This window comes from Cataglyphis hispanica, chromosome 19 (assembly GCF_021464435.1).
Source record: "Cataglyphis hispanica isolate Lineage 1 chromosome 19, ULB_Chis1_1.0, whole genome shotgun sequence".
NCBI classification, from domain to species: Eukaryota; Metazoa; Arthropoda; class Insecta; order Hymenoptera; family Formicidae; genus Cataglyphis; species Cataglyphis hispanica.
The window spans coordinates 4851939-4870251 of NC_065972.1; the positions used below are offsets into that span (position 1 = coordinate 4851939).

The 18313-nt window shown below is 25.5% G+C and overlaps 1 protein-coding gene across 3 annotated transcripts in view; it reads left to right on the top strand.

Annotated features, from left to right (window-relative positions):
• The first annotated feature begins 3854 nt into the window (after window positions 1–3854).
• Window positions 3855–18313, top strand: part of LOC126856630 (probable ribonuclease ZC3H12C) — a 39463-nt gene continuing 25004 nt past the window's right edge. For all 3 annotated transcript variants that reach the window (XM_050605317.1, XM_050605316.1, XM_050605318.1), the window contains exon 1: window positions 3855–4228. In XM_050605317.1, coding sequence (XP_050461274.1) covers window positions 4211–4228 — 18 coding nt within the window. In that variant the 5' untranslated portion in view covers window positions 3855–4210. The remainder of the gene's footprint in view (window positions 4229–18313) is intronic.

An 18313-nucleotide genomic window follows, 5' to 3' on the forward strand; every position in this document is an offset into this window, starting at 1 on the left:
AATTGAAAAATAATTAGAAAAAAAAATTTTTTGCATTTAAAAAAAAATAAATTTGAAAAAATAAAACAATTGTTTATATTTATAATCATATATAAATTTATATATAATTATACATAGGCTATTTTTTCTCATTATGTATTAATTTTAATTGAGAAAATAAATTTTTTTATCTAAAAATGTGAAAAATACGTTTTATAAGGACCTAGCCTATTTTAGAGTTTAAAAAATTTATTTTTTTTTTCCATTTTTTGAAAATCTGAGAGAATATGTTTCGAAATTTTATTGAAAAATTTGCAAAATTGACGGTGTTATAAGATTTTAAATAGAATGGTGAGTTTTGTGAAATGGATCTGTAAAATGTAAAATGTGTTTTTCTCAAAGCACTATTTTCAGTTGATGAATATCTTAAAAACTAATAGACGAATTTCATTTTTTTCTTTTTAAATAAAAGAACATTTTTTGGAGGATACTAAACTTAATTAAAATTCTAAAAATTAATAATTATTAATATGTTTCTGATCTTCAAAGAATGAACAAATTTTGGCGAAATTAAAATATGTAATTTTAAAATGATTATTATTTTTCAATGTTCTTTAATAAAATTCACAATATATTTCATAAATATTTTACAGAATAAAATTAGACCGAATTGTTTTATTTCAAACAATTACTAAAATAGATTAGACTAAAGACTTGCTAAAATAGATTGACCTCTTAAATTATAGTTTTAAAAACATTTCTCAAACGAGAGACGATCTTTTTATTAAGGATGTATGTGACATATATCGAAATACTAACAAAAGCATTAAAATTTCATAGATTGTTCTACTATTTCTTCTAAATATTTGTGCAAAAATTAAGCACAATTCTCTTAACGGTTTGAAAATTATTTAAATTTAAAATTGCTATTGATTCTTATAGAATATCGCCTACTTTAGCACTTATTGACAAATTTGACAAAGAAAAAATATTACTAATGAAATAAAAATTTTTACATATATTAAGGAAATTCTAATAAATATTTGTACAATACTTGATTTAGATCCACTAATTCGTTTAAAAGTTATTTACTAAAAATTGTAGAAAAATATCTGTCTCTTTTTCTCTTTCTACAAATTACTCGTTTTTCATTGTTTTTTGCAATTGATTTCAGAGGATATTCACGATCAAAACTTTTTGCTATAAATTAGGAAAAATATTAATTACAACTATTTTCTTTTACGAAGACGTCAAAATTCATATTATTTTGTGATACTTTAATTTTTTTCATAATCCGAATTTATTTTTTTAATTTTTCAAACAGTATAAATGTAAGAAACATGTTTTCTTTTTAATTTTGACAATTTTTTGCTACTATGTACATCCAGAATATCTTTAATATATTTGATAGTTAAAAACATTAAATGTGTTTAAGAAGCGTTTATGAAATCAATAATATGTTATTTGAAATGTAACTACACTGCATATTCAATTCTCATAGAAATAACAAATATTTTATATACAACTTTGAGAGATTCAAAAACAAGGAAAACAATTTTTGCTCCTTTTACTTTTTCTATTTTCAATTTCTTATAATCCAAAACATTTCTACTCTTTGGAAAAACATGGAAATTAGAATTCTCAGGGATTTTTTTTGTATCTAAAAAATTCAGAGAATTCTTATAGAATTTTATTAAAATTTAAGAAATTAAAACAAAAAAAAATTTTGATAATTTTGTTCTTATATTGTATAAACAGTGGGCAAGCCAATTATGCGTTTAAATATAAATATATTTCTATTTCTGTTTATATAATTGAATGTCTTAACAAAATATTGAATATGCAGTATATGATATTTTTTATTATAATTTTTAATGATAAGAAATGAACATATGCACATGGTACTTATATATGTGAAAAATGTTTATCTTATGAAAATTATTATTTTTTTTTCAATACATTACAAATTTATCACTTGAAACTTAAATGACTCTGCGTTTTTTCTTCGTAAAAAAACGTTAAAAAACGCAGGCAATAAAACAATTTATTTTAAAAAATTGCACTAAAAAATCTTTAAACGAGTAAAACATTGTGCAAATTGGAAACTTGCACATTGCTTCCTCATAATTTTATTTCATAAAAAATAAATCGATCAGCAATTTTAGTCAAATTCAATACTAACCATTCTTTAATGATATTTTATAAAAATATTTAACCCGATATTTCAAAATTTTCGGAAGTTAGAGCAATCACACACTTTTTTTTAAAAATTAAATTCAAATTTAAGAAAAAATGAACCTTTTCATCAAATCTTATCAAATTCAATACCAATCATCTTTACTGATACTCTATTCATGTAAAAATATTTAGCACGGTATCTCAAAATTTGCGGAAGTTAGAACAATCACATCATTTTGTTTTAGAAAAATTCAAAATTTCATAAAAAATGAATTTCACTTCTCATTAAAATCAATATCAATAATTCTTCTAATGATATTATATTCATATAAAAATATTTAGCTCGATATCTAAAAATTTGTGGAAGTTAATGTATGTACATATATTTAAAAAATTCAAAATTTTATAAAAATTTATTATTTTATCAAAAAATAAACCCTTTTACCAATTCTCATCAAATTCAATATCAATCATCCTTTAATGATATTCTATTCATATAAAAAAATTTAGACCAATATCTCAAAATTTGAAGTTAGAATAACACCCTTTTCTTTAAAAATTGAAAATTTTTATAAAAAATAAATCCCTTTATCGATTCTATCCAAGTACAATATCAACCAATCTTTAATAATATTTATTTATTTATATAAAAAAATTTAGCCCATTAACTCAAAACTTACGGAAGTTAGAGCAACCTTCTTGTGCACATACACACATACATATACATATACCGACATTTTTAAAAATATGTTTTTTCGACGTTTTAGAACAATCTAACATTTGGCATCAAAATAAAAAAAAATTTTTTTTAACAAAAACAAAGCTTTATCTATGAGGAAGAAAAAAATTTTTTTTTTATCTAGAATTTTGAATAAAAATGCTTGGAAAATTAGAAAATTTTTTAAATCTTTGATATAGGAGTAAATTTTTTGAAATTCACATATTTCATATATTTTGAGGAGTAGAAACAAATTCGTTGACAAAAATTGTCGCTTTCAGTCCATTTTTTATATATTTCTGATTAAACATGGTTAATTTTATGCATGCAATATTGACGACGAGTATATTGTCTGATTGGTATATATAAGAGAACAATCTTTTTTATTATGATGTTATCTACTGTTTAATCTAATAATAATAAACATATATTTACCTAGATTATTATTTAAAAAGATAAGTGCATAGGAGAGTCTCTGCCCCTGCACTCCTCCCCGAAAAAATTCTAACTTAAATTTACTTCTAGTTTTTTAATTAAAGTTTGGTGTGGGTTAGGTTAGAATTTTTTGGGGAGGGCAAAGTTTCATCTCCATCCCCGCCCACATGTTTGTTTTTCACTTCTATAATACAATATTTAAAATAAACACATAAACACATTAACAAAAGAGAGGTACTATTTCTATATCATCCTATTTTATCAATATAAAAAAAAACAGGGGAATAAGAGCGGCAATCTTTTTCAATGGGTTTCTATACCTCAAAATACATGAGTTTCAAAAAATTTTATGAGATCGCTTTTATATCGAAGATTTACCGAATTTTTTCATAAGATTTGAGTAGGGATATCCTGAAAAAAGAATTTCAAAATTTTTCTATCACGTATCTAAAAATTGTGTCTGCCACCATTTCTATGTACGGCCCTAGCCGGAGTAGTCACGTGATCGCTGCGACAATCACAAGCGAAGTCTATTGTGGGTCACGCGCGGGGAAAGAGCGAGCAACGTCGCCGCGCGATAGTAGTAGTAGAGGAGGTATGTCTCTCCATTCACTTGTCGGTTGCCGTCGATCGAATGTGTTTCGTGTTCACGCATTTGCATCCGCATACAGATTTTGTCGATCGTTGCATAAACGAAATATATGGCGTGATCTGACAGGGATCAGTGATATATAATTATATAAGCGGTCAGTGTGAATTATGGTGCATGGTGATTCGCGGGAAATGTGTCGTTGTCCGACCGGCCATTGAAAAGTGCAAACCACTGCCACTGCCGCTCCCGTTCGAACAAATTTTTTTTTGTGTGCGAAAAGGATCTACGCTTCATAATCCACAGATGAGATGACGGTCGCTGGAAAGGTAAATCTACCAAATCTGTCAATTAAGTGATGACTCGATCAATTTTAAACAATGTTTTTGATATAAATTTATTTAAAAACAGAGAACTTATTTTAAAAAAGTGTTTCCTCTAAAAAAATAACTATTTGAAAAATATCACTATTATTTGTTGATTTTTACTAAAATTTTGTTTTTTAAAAATTATAGAGATCTCTAGATTGCTCGATGTTTCGTAATTATTGATGTCATTATTTAGATATATTTTTTAAACATTATTAATGTCGCAATTTATTTGAATTCAAAATTGTATTACATTTAAAAAAAATTGCAATTTCTAGATTAAGTCAAGTTAAAATTTCACAAAAAATTACGTGATATATTAATAGCAAATAAATAATTAACAAAATAATATTTAGCAAAGAAATTTTAAAAGAATAGAAACTTAAAGTCCTGTTTGTTAGTTTTATTTCATTTTCAAAATTTGCTTTTTCTTAATTTTTCCTCAACTATTTTAGTTATAGATAAAAACTTATAGTCTACCCCGGATACGACACAAAATTGCAACACGCGTAATTATCGTTCATCTTGTGGCGTGATGTTAGTCGTATGTAATCAGGCTGACGTTAAACGTGACTATAATTATCTGCGCGATTAGTTGTCATCCGGTTTACATCGAGTCGTTACTTGGCTGCTAATTGATCGCCCTATATTGTTGATAACTAATGCATGATAAGAGAAATGTGTGCGCGGATATATTATTAATTAATTTAGAATTTTCAAATAATTGAATAGTTTGAGCAATCCGAATTTCAAGATCTTTAAATGTTTGTATTGCTCAAGTTTGAACAGTTCGATTTTTTCGAATTGATTTTATTTATTTATACTTTAGATATTGTATAAAGTTATAAAATGTATTGTGAATAGGAACGATATGAACTGTTTATTTTTTGCAATGAATACTAATTTTGTTCAAAAATTTTCCTTAGTATAAGAATTATTCAAAAAATCGAATTATTGATTGAAACAGATCGATTATTCTATTTGAAATATTAAAATTTAAAGTTCGAATTATTTGCTTCGAACTGTTTGAATAGTTCGATCATATCATTGGGGAAGCTTATATCTAACAATAAACTACATTAGACGCATAAATATTTTAGTATATAAATATACTAATGAAGTCCGTTTAAAAATTTATACCTATATATAAATATATTTGTATATTTAAAGTATTTCGAAAGAAAAAGGAAATTCTTTCAATAAAGTGTTTTAATTAATTTCAATCAATCAATTTTTTTTTAATAAAAATTTCCAGTTGCCAATAAAAAAAGATCTTCGGCGAATTAAATTTTAGAAAGAAGAATTGATAACAAAATCATATTTTTTAGCTGATTTGATGTGGACTTTAATAAAATTTTAATTTAAAAAATTAATTATTTTTAATTACTTTTATTTAAAAAAATCATATTGTAATTGTATACACGAAATTATTAAAATTAGAAAAATGTGATACATTATGACTATGATAGATAATAAATCTTCGATATATTTTTGCTAAAGAAAATTTGCTTTCAAGATATGTAGGAAAAATATTCATAGTTCTTAAAAAAAATCTTATATATAATATAAATTATATAATTGTTTTTAATAAGGAGGCTTGTTTGCTTGAAAATGAAGAAACAATGATTGTGATCGAACAATTGTATTTGAACATTATCGAGAATTTGCTTCCGGGTTGGAATACTTGACGTTCTGGCCTTTCACACAATCACGAGAGAGCATAGCAAAGTGGACAGTCGCGATCAGCTCCATTAATCACTCGAAACTCGGCCCGCATCTGCTTTATTGGAAGTATGTCGAATCCGGTTGAATCTCATGCTACGCCTTGATAAAGATGACTATAGAAATGCGACTTAGTATATAAACGAACAAATACATTTTTTACAACAATAAATTTTCATGTCAATTAAAAATTTTCATGTCAATTAAAAATTTTAATCTTTTTAATAACTTCCAATTTTAAATTATAATCAATATTTTTTCATTACATTATATTTATTTTTATTAAATAAACAAGAGATATGTCGTATCTCACATTAACTTCGCGTAACAAACGAGATTGAATATGTATATATCTATATATGATGAGAGAAATGTTGAAATTTTGTTACAAAACAATATGTTCTTAAATTAAAACATAATATTTTGTAAAAATACAACATTTAATTTAATCAAATAGTCATCTTTAGTAATATTATTACATTAACTGACAATTACTAGAGAACTAAAGTTTTATGAAACGAGAGAGATGAACTTCTCACAAAAATTTTAACGAACAACTTTTCTTGAATTTACTTTCTTTTTATGATCAGACTGCAAAGCAAACAAGTTAACGATAACAATAATTCTAATTTTTGACATATTATCTGTTGAACTGTAACCAGTCAAAACATTGTTGAAACTTAAAACTAATACAATAATTTTATTTTGTTTTGGCTAAAAAGAATCATCTTATTTAAAATATTTAATTATTTAAAATTTGAAATAAAAAATTAATGTATAAATTAAAAATGTAATTAAATATATGTATAAATGTAATTAATGTATAAATTAAAAATGTAATTAAATATAATTAAACACTATAAAATTTGTGTAAAGGAAGAAAAATAAAAAGAAATGCGCGTTTACTTGTAAGTCATAGTACATAAAAAATATAAATAGCAGAAATAAAGTAGCAATTAAATTAATCAATCAAGTATTCTCCACGATTTCTATTCAAGATTGCTCGACTATGATTGGACAATTATTCAAGTTCTATATTATCGGTGTTTCTTTTAAGCTATGATAATTAGATTTGTAATAACCAGAAGATTTTCAAATATTATAAACTTTATACCCTGAAAGTTATGCCCTTTACGATTCTGTGGTAAAAAATTATTCGAAAGTTAAAAGTTCTGTGAAATTCCGATATCAATATCCAAAATGCTTCACAGCATTGCGCCATTAAACTAATATTTGTTGTAAATATGTGGACTGTCGAAAATTTTAGCTCAGGTAATCAAATATATATCTTTTAGAGATTAAGGAAGCTATTATGTAACTATTTACGATTCTGATCAAAAATGTAAATTTTGATTGGCGAATTCCGTTTAAAAATTAAAATATGCGATTTCAATTGCGATAAAATAGTTAAAAAAAATTTTTAAGTATTCAAATTGCACATTTGTTTTTTTTTTAACTATTTTCATTGCATGCGTGCGTGCGCACGTGCGTGCGCGCGTGCGTGTGCGTGTCGTGTGTATGTCGTGTGCGTGTGCGTGTGCGTGTGCGTGTGCGTGTGCGGTGCGTGCGTGAGTGCGTACGTGCTGAGTAATCCCAAAAATTAAATGGAGCATGGCATTGGTTAAGAGATATAACAAATTAAAATTTGATAGTAAAGTTTATGCACCATAATCTATTATTTTTTGACCGGAAAGATCTGCGACTTTTACGCATGGGCAAGAGGAGAGACGAAGCCGCTTTTCCTACATTCCTACCCTATCTAACCTAAACCAATTTTTCTCCAAGAAATGCATTATTTAGAATAAACAGGGTATTCGAAAAGAATGGGACCCACCATGATTCTACAGAAATATGCACTTTCACGGAAAATGATCCGAACAAAAGTTATAGGGATCATGAAAGACTTACTACTTAAAAAATTGCTTATTCGTGAATAGTGTGGTTACAATGTAGCGTACGATTTTTGCGATGAGTTGATTAATTATTTTTTTATTACTGTTTATCACCGTTATTTCCCCACTAATAAAAAAAAAATCCGTACGCTACATTGTAGCCACACTATTCATGAATAAGCAAAATTTTTTCTTTTCTTTTTTTCTCTTTTTTTTCAGATTTATTATAATTGAGATAAACTTACCGCCAGCTACGCGCGTGGAGCTCCACGGCAACAGTTGCAGCGCAGCTATTTTAAAATATTTTTTGTTAAAACTTAAGAAACATTCTTAAAACCCTAATCTACTATGTGGCCAAAAATAAATAAATTTTGTTTTATAGTTTCGAATTTATAAATTTTTAAAAATAAGCCCATTTGTCGGACAGTCAGAGTGGTCAGACCTCTTAATATCAGAAAATTACGTTCTATTCGTTAAATTTATTTTGTACATAACTTTATAATAAACTAAGCGACAGCTAAAATCTTTTGAAAATTACTCGAGGCCGTGTCTCTGCGTATATATCAAGGCTATTGAAATCGGTAAGGTTGCGTATATGCATAATTATCAAAAATCTAATGAAAAATCCTATAAAAATGATGTTGCCAAAAATTTTTAAATTTAAAAAAAAAATCAAATCAATTTAAAAAAAAAATCAAAATTTTAAAACATCATCGATATTTCAAAAACTATTGATCGTGATTTGCAGCATTCTTTTTTTAAAAAATTTGAAATACATCAAATCAACTATTACACTATCAAATTGAGAGGACCCGGAAATAACACATTCTCTCCTTCGCTTGAGAGATATTTGACCTATTTTTACTGACACGGCATGATGGCAGGCAATGCGTAATTTTTGTTGCATTTTTGATTTCATATTATTCTAGAAGTTTATGCTGGTAGAAAATAAGAAATTCCGGACACAATGCATAGAAATCTGCTGTAAAGTTGTGATTAGATCTGCTGTCATACTATCGACATGCTGCTAGTATTTTATTTTCTGCAATATTGAAAAAGTTTTTTAATTAGATACTACTTTTTGATTAGATATTCCAACCAAGAAGATTCAATACCTGTGACCTTGATCTTGACATATGTTGTTAAGATAATAATTCTGAATAATCTAAAGTTTTTGATGTTGCTTATTAAAAATTAACAAATAAAGTTGGTGATGCGAACAGATTTAAATATGATAATTTCAGTTTTTTAAATTTAATATGATTTGTATGTTTATCATACTTTATTTTCAGAATTACATTGACATTTCGTTATTCTGTTTTAACTTTTATCAAAATATATAACTCACTATTACACATTTTCTATTAGTCTATATATGATTTGCGCGTGAGCAGACATCAAAATATATTAGATGATTTAATACATGCAATCAAATTTCTTTTTTATTTTTTTTTATATTGTATAACTTGAATGTTAGATATCATGAAATTAGTTTGAAGAATATTCTAGTAAACGGATACAAATTTTTAAGTGCGGCTTTTTATTTTGTACAATAATGAGCATTATTGAATTTCAACTTTTGTGAATTCAAAATTATATAAAATAAGACTAATAATAAAAACAATAACAATAAAAAAATAACAAAACACTTCCTATATAAAAACTATTCAAGATTTTATTATTTAAAATATCTCTCTACCCTAAAGTGATCTAAAATTGTTCTTATTTTATTTTTCTCATTCTAATATACAAACATCTCACACATGTGATCTATTCTAGTTTATTTTATTATTATTACTTAAAATTTACTTTAAAAAAAGAACATATCGTAGATAAAAAAAATTAAAAAAGCATTTTGAAGCTTGAAGTTTTAACTTTAACGCGCTATCGGTAGTTCCACAAAAAAATCTTTTTTTTTTCCTTATTCTATTTAAAAAAAAAATCCAATTATGTATTTTTTTAATTCTGAAGCTCGAAAAATTTTAGTTAAGTTTCATAAACTACAACATTTTATCTATAATACGTTTTTTTAAAAATTTGTTTTTAATTTGAATTACACGACTTTAAAACTAAACCTGTATTTTTTAGAAATTATGATATGGCGAAAAATCATTGCAAACAAAAAATTAGAAAAGTATTTGAGCCAAACTTTTGACGTGCTATAGATAGTTTTTAAAGTTTTTTATTTCTAAAAAATATAGATTTAGCTTAAAAATCATGTAATTTGACTAAAAAAAATAATAAGAAAATTTAAAAAAGCGTTTAAGCAAAATATAGTTTATGGAACTTGACTGAAATTTTTCGAGAAAAATTTTTTTATCAAGCTTCAAAATATAAAAAATATATAATTTTAAAGAACAAAACAATATATTCTTGTTTAAACCATAGAATAAAAAAAAAATTTTTTTAGGACTAATAGCGCGTTAAAAAGTTAAAACTTCAGACTTCAAAATATTTTTTTAATTTTTTGTCTACGATGATTTTTTGTAAAGTTTCAGTGATTTAAAAGTCCAATTTTTAGTATATGAAAAGTATTTCCTATTTTTTTAGTAGCATATTACAATATTGTAGTTTTATTGTTATTATTATATTTCTGGTGGAAAAAAATGTATATATATATATATATATATATATATATATATATATATATATATATTATATAATTACCGAATAAAAGTATTTGGTAAATATTTAATATAAAATAAATAATATTATTTTGAGAGAGAGATAGTACGGGAGAGAAAGTGTACAGCGATGAAACTTTCTTCGGAAAATTAGTGTCTTCCGGTTGATCTATCTTTTCGCGGACTTTCTAATAATTAAATTTTATTCGTAATTTAAGTTTCTCAAAAATCGCATTTATTATCGATATTGTAAATAATGTATAATATATTTCTAATTTTATTATTATAATTTTTATATATAACATGTTATAATAAATATATATAATAATATAAAATTATATGTGCACATACACAATATTGTATATTTTATATTTATACATATGTATATGTATGTATTACATTATTCTATAAAAATTCCTTTTTATAATACAGTTTAGACACTCATACATTCACCTTTTCAATATCAATTAAATTTTTCCAACGACAGATTGAAACATTAAGAAATAGATACTTTCTTAGTATAAATAATAAAATATATAATTATTAAAAAATAGCATTTTATATATTTTTTATTAATTAAAAGTATTTTACAAAAACGACATTTATATGATGATCTGGATTCCAGATGTTTAAAGAGCCATTATAGTTTTCTCGAAATTAACAAAAATGAAAAAGTTAAATGGCGCAACATCTATCTATCAATCTCACTTTTTATGAAAACTATGATGCGCGTTAATTATATTTTTTAAATGAAATTATTTATTGTCTGTTGATTTTGTTAAATCAATTTTTAAAACAATATAATAGAAGTATAAGGATAATATATTAAAAAAAATGAAGAATTTGCAAGATATACATATATCAATTTTTCATTTTTTATTTAAAAATACTTGAATGTTCCATGACAAATAAACATTTTTTACATTATTTTATTACAGTTTTTTAAATAACTAATATAATGCGATGTGTTATAATATTACAGTAATATCAAAAAGTGTGATATTGACAAATTGAAAAAAGTTATATTGACATGTGTGCGTGTGAGACATTGCCTTATCTTTTCATTATCAAAATTATGACTATAATCTCCAAAAATTTTAATTATTGTTCATTATTTATTAAAGTTATGAAGAAATAAAGGTTTTCATATTAATTAGAGTTTGAACATAGATTGATGACAAATTTAGTATCGGATACAATTTATATGAATATTATTATTTATTATCTATTCAGATAGCAAAATGATATCGTAATGATGATAAATTTTGATCATAAAATGACCAATTAAATGTTCTAAATAAAATCTTATGAGATTCGAAATTAATGTCGAATGTTAGATTAGATTAAGTTAATGTTATACCTACACGGGCTGTCATTTTTTTGATAGAAATAAGACCATAACATTAAAATATACATAATAACACATGTTAAGGATGTTCTGGATGTACATAATAGCAAAAAATTGTCAAAATTAAAAAGAAAACATGTTTCTTACTCTTTATACTGTTTGAAAAATTAAAAAAATAAATTCGGGTTATGAAAAAAAATTAAAGTATCATAAAATAATATGAATTTTGACATTATCGAAAGAAAAGAGTTGTAATTATTATTTTTTCTAATTTATAGCAAAAAATTTTGATCGTGAATATCCTCTGAAATCAACTGCAAAAAACAATGAAAAACAAGTAATTTGTAGAAAGAGAAAGAGACAGATAATATTTTTCTACAATTTTTAGTAAATAACTTTTAAACGAATTAGTGGATCTAAATCAAGTATTTTCACAAATATTTATTAGAATTTCCTTAATATATGTGAAACTTTTTATTTCATTGATAATATTTTTTCTTTGTCAAATTTGCCAATAAATGCTAGAATAAGCGATTTTCCATAAGAATCAATAGTAACTTTAAATTTAAATAACTTCCAAACTGTTAAGAAAATTGTGCTTAGCTTTTGCACAAATATTCAGAAGAAATAGTAGAACAATCTATGAAATTTTAATGCTTTTGTTAGTATTTTGATATATGTCACATATATCGAAATGTAATATAGATAAAACAATATTGAAAATTTTATATTAATAATATTATAAAATTAATTAGGTAATATTAATTAGACTTTTAATATTATAATAATAAATAATAATATTATAAAATTATAAAATTAATAATATTATAAAATTAATTAGATAATATTAATTAGACTTTTATTTTATATCTTAAATAGACAATAAATGAGTTCCGAAAAGGGTCTAGCTCCGATTTTGATGAAACTTTGTGAAAAGCTTCCTTTCTGGTTGTCAGTCGGCATACACGCATATACTTTTTAATTCGTAAATATAAAGTGAAAAGTTATAAATTCATGTGGAACTTTACTTCGCATTAAAAAGTATATGTGTGAAGGCAGTACGTTCCGCTCCCCCCGTAGGGGCGGCTCCACTATCAAAAAATTAGACACATAGGTTTGCGTTGAACCTCGCTTTGCGTGGAAAGTTGTAAACCTATGTGAAATTTTATTTTGCATTAAAAAGTATTGCGTAGAGGCAGTATGTTCCGTCCCTTCTACGGAGGGGCTCCACTATCAAAAAATAAAAACCTCGCTTTGCGTGAAAAGTGGAAAAGCCCAAGAAGTTTTGTCTCTGGAAATGTAAATAAACATTTTTTCTACGTCTGATCTACGGAAATACAACGTAAACAAACTTTATTTTTTCTTATTTTATAACAGAAAATACATTAAAACTGTGAATCTTTAACATTAAATATCTCAAAAACTATAAGAGACCCTCGATTAAGTTATAAGGAAAAGTTACTCAGGGTCATGTCCTTGACAACACATGTCAAGGTCAAAGATCATTGAGATGTAACCTTTTATGCATATTTACCTCCATTACATATTGTCCTGTACTTTGGATGCGAAACGAGATTTATAATTAAACGATTTTACATGGATTTACAATTTTCTGCGCGAAGCGAGGTCCATTCCATATTGTCCTGTGCTTCGGAAGTGAAACAAAGTTTATAATTATACGATTTCACATGGGTTTGCAATTTTTTGTACAAAGCGAGATATAGCTCGGTGCTTTTGATGCAAAATGAGGTATATAATTATGTTTTTATGTCGGCTACTTTCTGTGTAAAGTGAGGTCCGTCTCATATTGTTCTGTATTTCAAACGCCGCATACGGTTTATATTCTGCTCACGCATCAAAGTATAATTTGTTTACATTTTTTATTAGCTGTTATTTATGAAGTGCCATATGTAACAATATATACAATTATTATACTTTTTAGCATTTTTTTTTTAAATGAGTTTTTTGTGGAACCAAAATTACTTTTAGAAGCTTCCATTTTAAAATAAAAACAGTTTATTACAAAGTTTTATTAAAATCGGAGTTAGGTCCTTTTCGAAACTTCAGTCATCGGTTCAATCTTTTTTGTTAAATATCTCAAAAATTATACGAGATCGTCAAATAAAACAAAGTGAATGTTAATCAGCAATCAACTTTTATAATACATATGTGAAGATCATTTGCAATGTATTTGTTAAAATAAATAATTATCACAATTATTATACTTTTTGCCATTTTCTCTTAAAAAATAATTTTCTTGTAGGAGTCGCCAAAATTTTTTTTAAGGGCTTTCATTTCAACTTAAAATGAAGCTTTTCACGAGGTTTCATCGAAATCGGAGCTAGACTTTTTTGAGAACTTTATTTCAATAAATAAATATTTTTTATTTATTAATTTATCTCTTCGATTTTTTTCAATTCAATACCTGAAACTTTTATATTGAAATTGTGTATAAAAAATCAAACTGTGTGTAAAAAATATTACAATATATATAAGAAAAATACTTCACTTTTAATCTTACTAGTGGCATTTTGCAAACTTCATATTCGCTCATAACAAAAACTTGAATCGACTTGAATATTAATAGTAACGCATATAAAAGAACTTTTTTTTGGACGATCTTAGGACTTTAAAATGATAAGTAAATAAATAAGTAAGTTGTTGAAAAGAAATGACGTCTTTTAAACGCCTATTATTAGCCACTGATATTATAGACTATAAATGACGTGTTTTGACGTCACTCTGCTGCTTTGGTATTATACGCACACGCTTACAATTAGCCAAACACATAAATCTTTATACAGAATGTTAAAAAAATGTATTTTAGTTCGAAAAACCTCATTAATTTGTATTTCGTTTGGTTTGGAAAGTTGCAAATTGTATAATCTCTTTTCTGTCTATATATTCTTCAATTTATTAATGTTTTGAACATTCTATATAAAGATTTATATATATTTGGTTTGGAAAGTTGCAAATTGTATAATCTCTTTTCTGTCTATATATTCTTCAATTGATTAATGTTTTGAACATTCTATATAAAGATTTATATATGTTATATTAAAGTAAATAATTATTGTTATTTTAATATTTCTGTAATTTTATTGAATTTTGGACTGTATACAGGGTGTTTCACTTAACTCTTACATCTCAATAAGTAACTTCGTTACTTTTACATTTACAAAAAAAGAAAAAGAAATGGTAAAGGAAGAAGTTGTATGAATCAAAGAGGAAAACACGATGATGAAATTAAAAAGTTGTATTAAAATCATTTTGAATGTTATTTTAAGCTCATTGATTTTTTTTTTAATGGAATCATATGATTTTAAATAGATGTTTTAACTGATTTCAAAAGGAATTCAACTATGTATAATAACATGACCCCTTCAGGTAATCTTGTGTTTAGGTAACCTTGTGTTCCAAATCCACGCTATAATGACCTTCAATATTAGATAATTTCCGAAATGTTCATCATCGATATTTCCTTGGATACTAACATTGATCTAAAAGATTTGATTGCTTCTTGTCATTATTTTTGTTTACAAACACATAAATTCCACAACCTACGTCTACAATCGTATACTTTCGATACCATTGCGATACCATATCCTTGTGATATTGCTTGTCGACGTTTAGCTGCTTACTGTAGATATTATATTCTGTTTAGCTGCTTGTAAACAGAAATAATATCTATAGTAAACAGCTACAATGACCTATTGAATTAATCGTCGACAAGCAATATTACAAGAATATCGCAAGGATATCGAAAGTATATGATTGTGAACGTAGATTGTGAAATTTATGTGTAAACAGAAATAATGACAAAAAGCGGTCAAATCTTTTAAGTCAATGTTAGTATCTGAAGCATTATCGATGATGAACATTTCGGAAACTATCTAACATTGAAAATCCTATGTCATTATAACGTGAATTTGGTGCAGAAGATTATGTACCTGAAGGTACCTGAAGGTCATGTTATTATACATGTTTGAATTTCTTTTTAAATCAGTTAAAACATTATCTATTTAAAAGTATATGATTCCATAAAAAAAAATTAATTATCTTGAAATAATTCAAAATGACCTTAATACGACTTTTTAATTTCACCATCGTGTTTCCCACTTTGATTCATATAATTTCTTCTTTTACCACTTTTTTGTATATGTTAAAGTAACGGAGTTAGTTGAGATGTAAGAGTTAAATGAAACACCCTGTATAATCAAAATAATATTATTTTTATAACTGTTTTTTGAACTGTTCACTTGTGTTGATAAACATGCTATTATCTGCTGCGATCTTGCCATATTTCGTCAGTGTATTTGCAAATTTTGCTGCAAGTTTACTTAATCTTGTGCAAAAAATTACTTTTATAAATATAATTATAAAAATAATGTTGTTTTAATAACGTACAATTTAAAAAATGAAGAAAAGGAGCCAAAAATATTAAAATAACATTCATGTTAATCTTATGGTGATATATTCGGAGTCGAATAAACTTATGTGCGTGTACACAATTTTTTTTTCTGAAAAATTTTCTTAAAATCCACTATTGGAATTATCGGGTTTTTCTGCAGAATGTCTTGTATATTCATATTTAATACAATATCTGAATATTAATATTGGTGTTTTTTTTTATTATGTTTTCATTCCCAGCAGTATTAGAATTATTTTCATACAATTTTTTTATTCTTTTTCTTAGTTACTTAGTACTTTAATTGTATAATTATCTTTGATACATGTGCTTTGAGAAATTCTTTATTTAGAAATATATATCTTATATGTTTATATAATAGATAAGAATATTTCTTTTCAAATAGCAAAAACTATAATAAAATTTATTAAAGGAATATACTTTACAGGATATTGTTTCTTCAGAAACAGCAAACAAATATTATATAGTGTCAGATAATAATCGCCCCATCCGTAATGCAGATAGAGCGGATTAAATCAAGCAGGAAAGTCCTTTACCATTTTTTTTTATAACGCTTAAAAGAATTATTATTGAGTAAAGTCTGGCCAATCATCGCTGATCTTTAGCCGAACGCACGTTAGTGAACCGCGCGCCTGGTAGTGATGCGCCACTGTAATAATTGAGCGCTCTCGCACAATACCAGGCGCGAAGGGCTCACCGACGTGCGCCTGGCTAAAGATCGGCAATGATAGGTCAGACTTCACTCAATAATAACTCTTTTATTTAAGCGTTATAGAAAAAAATGACAGGACTTTTCTTCTCAGTTTTATCTGCTCTACCTGCATACGATGAGTGGTGCGACCAACTGCGGAGACCTTGTATACATATATATATATATATATATATATATATATATATATATATATATATATATACATATATGTGCATATATACATACATACATGCGCGCGCGTGTGTGTATGTGTGCGTGCGCGCGCGTGTATTATTTATCTTACATCTAATAAAAACGAAATTGTAGATTTGTAATATTGCAATTAAATTGTCCGTCTTTAGTAAGATTGCAATGACATATGCATCAACTGACACTACAACATAATGTATAATAATGTGGTATCTAGGTACTTTTCATCTTACATGTTTTCACTAAACTGATTGACATCTGTGTACATATACATATACAAAAGTTATCTCACAATTACTGAATGTTCTTTTAATAACATTCTATGGCCAATTTGGAGACGATTTTTCGTCAACAAGAATATCGAGAAGGGAGAAGTTATTATTTTTTACAAATTTCCGGTTTTTGTCATCATACATATTTTTGTCATATTTATATAAGCCTCAAATTAAAATTCTCTCTCTATTAAAGTAAACTCAAATGTAGTTTTGTTAATCTTTTCTTCACAGAGTTTAGTTTATGAAAAGCCTTTCTTTTGTTATAACTCGAAAATTATTGATGCTTCGATATTTTCGCTGAAAGAAAATTGTCCTCAAATTCACCAAGAAAATCTGTTATTGAAGCATTATCCAATGATTTTGGAATATTCTGGACACACACAACACTATTTTGTATATCTCTCAGGAAAACAGTATCAAATTTTCAAATTTTTTCTTAACAAGTACATCAAAATACAAATAGTTCTTACCTATAAATAAAAAAGAGAGTTTTTGATTGTATCGTACTTGATAAATGCTAATAAACCATCAAATCTTATTTTTCGCTAATTTTAAAATTTTAATTGATTAGTATCTCTCTAAATTTAATAAGGGATAGTTATCAAGTTATATATTTTTAAAATTTGAAAAACTATAAAAAAATTTATCTTGACTAATTAAATTTAAGGTAAAGGAAAAAATACAAATTAATTTGATTTCTGAGTATTTTGTTAATCAAAAAGGATAATCTTGTTATTAAATTTTTATATATAAAACGGATTTCTTTTTTATAATCTCAACAATATAGATCCGGATTTCTGTGTCGTTTTCGCATCTAATAAAGATTAAACACAAGTGACTTAATTATTTTTATTT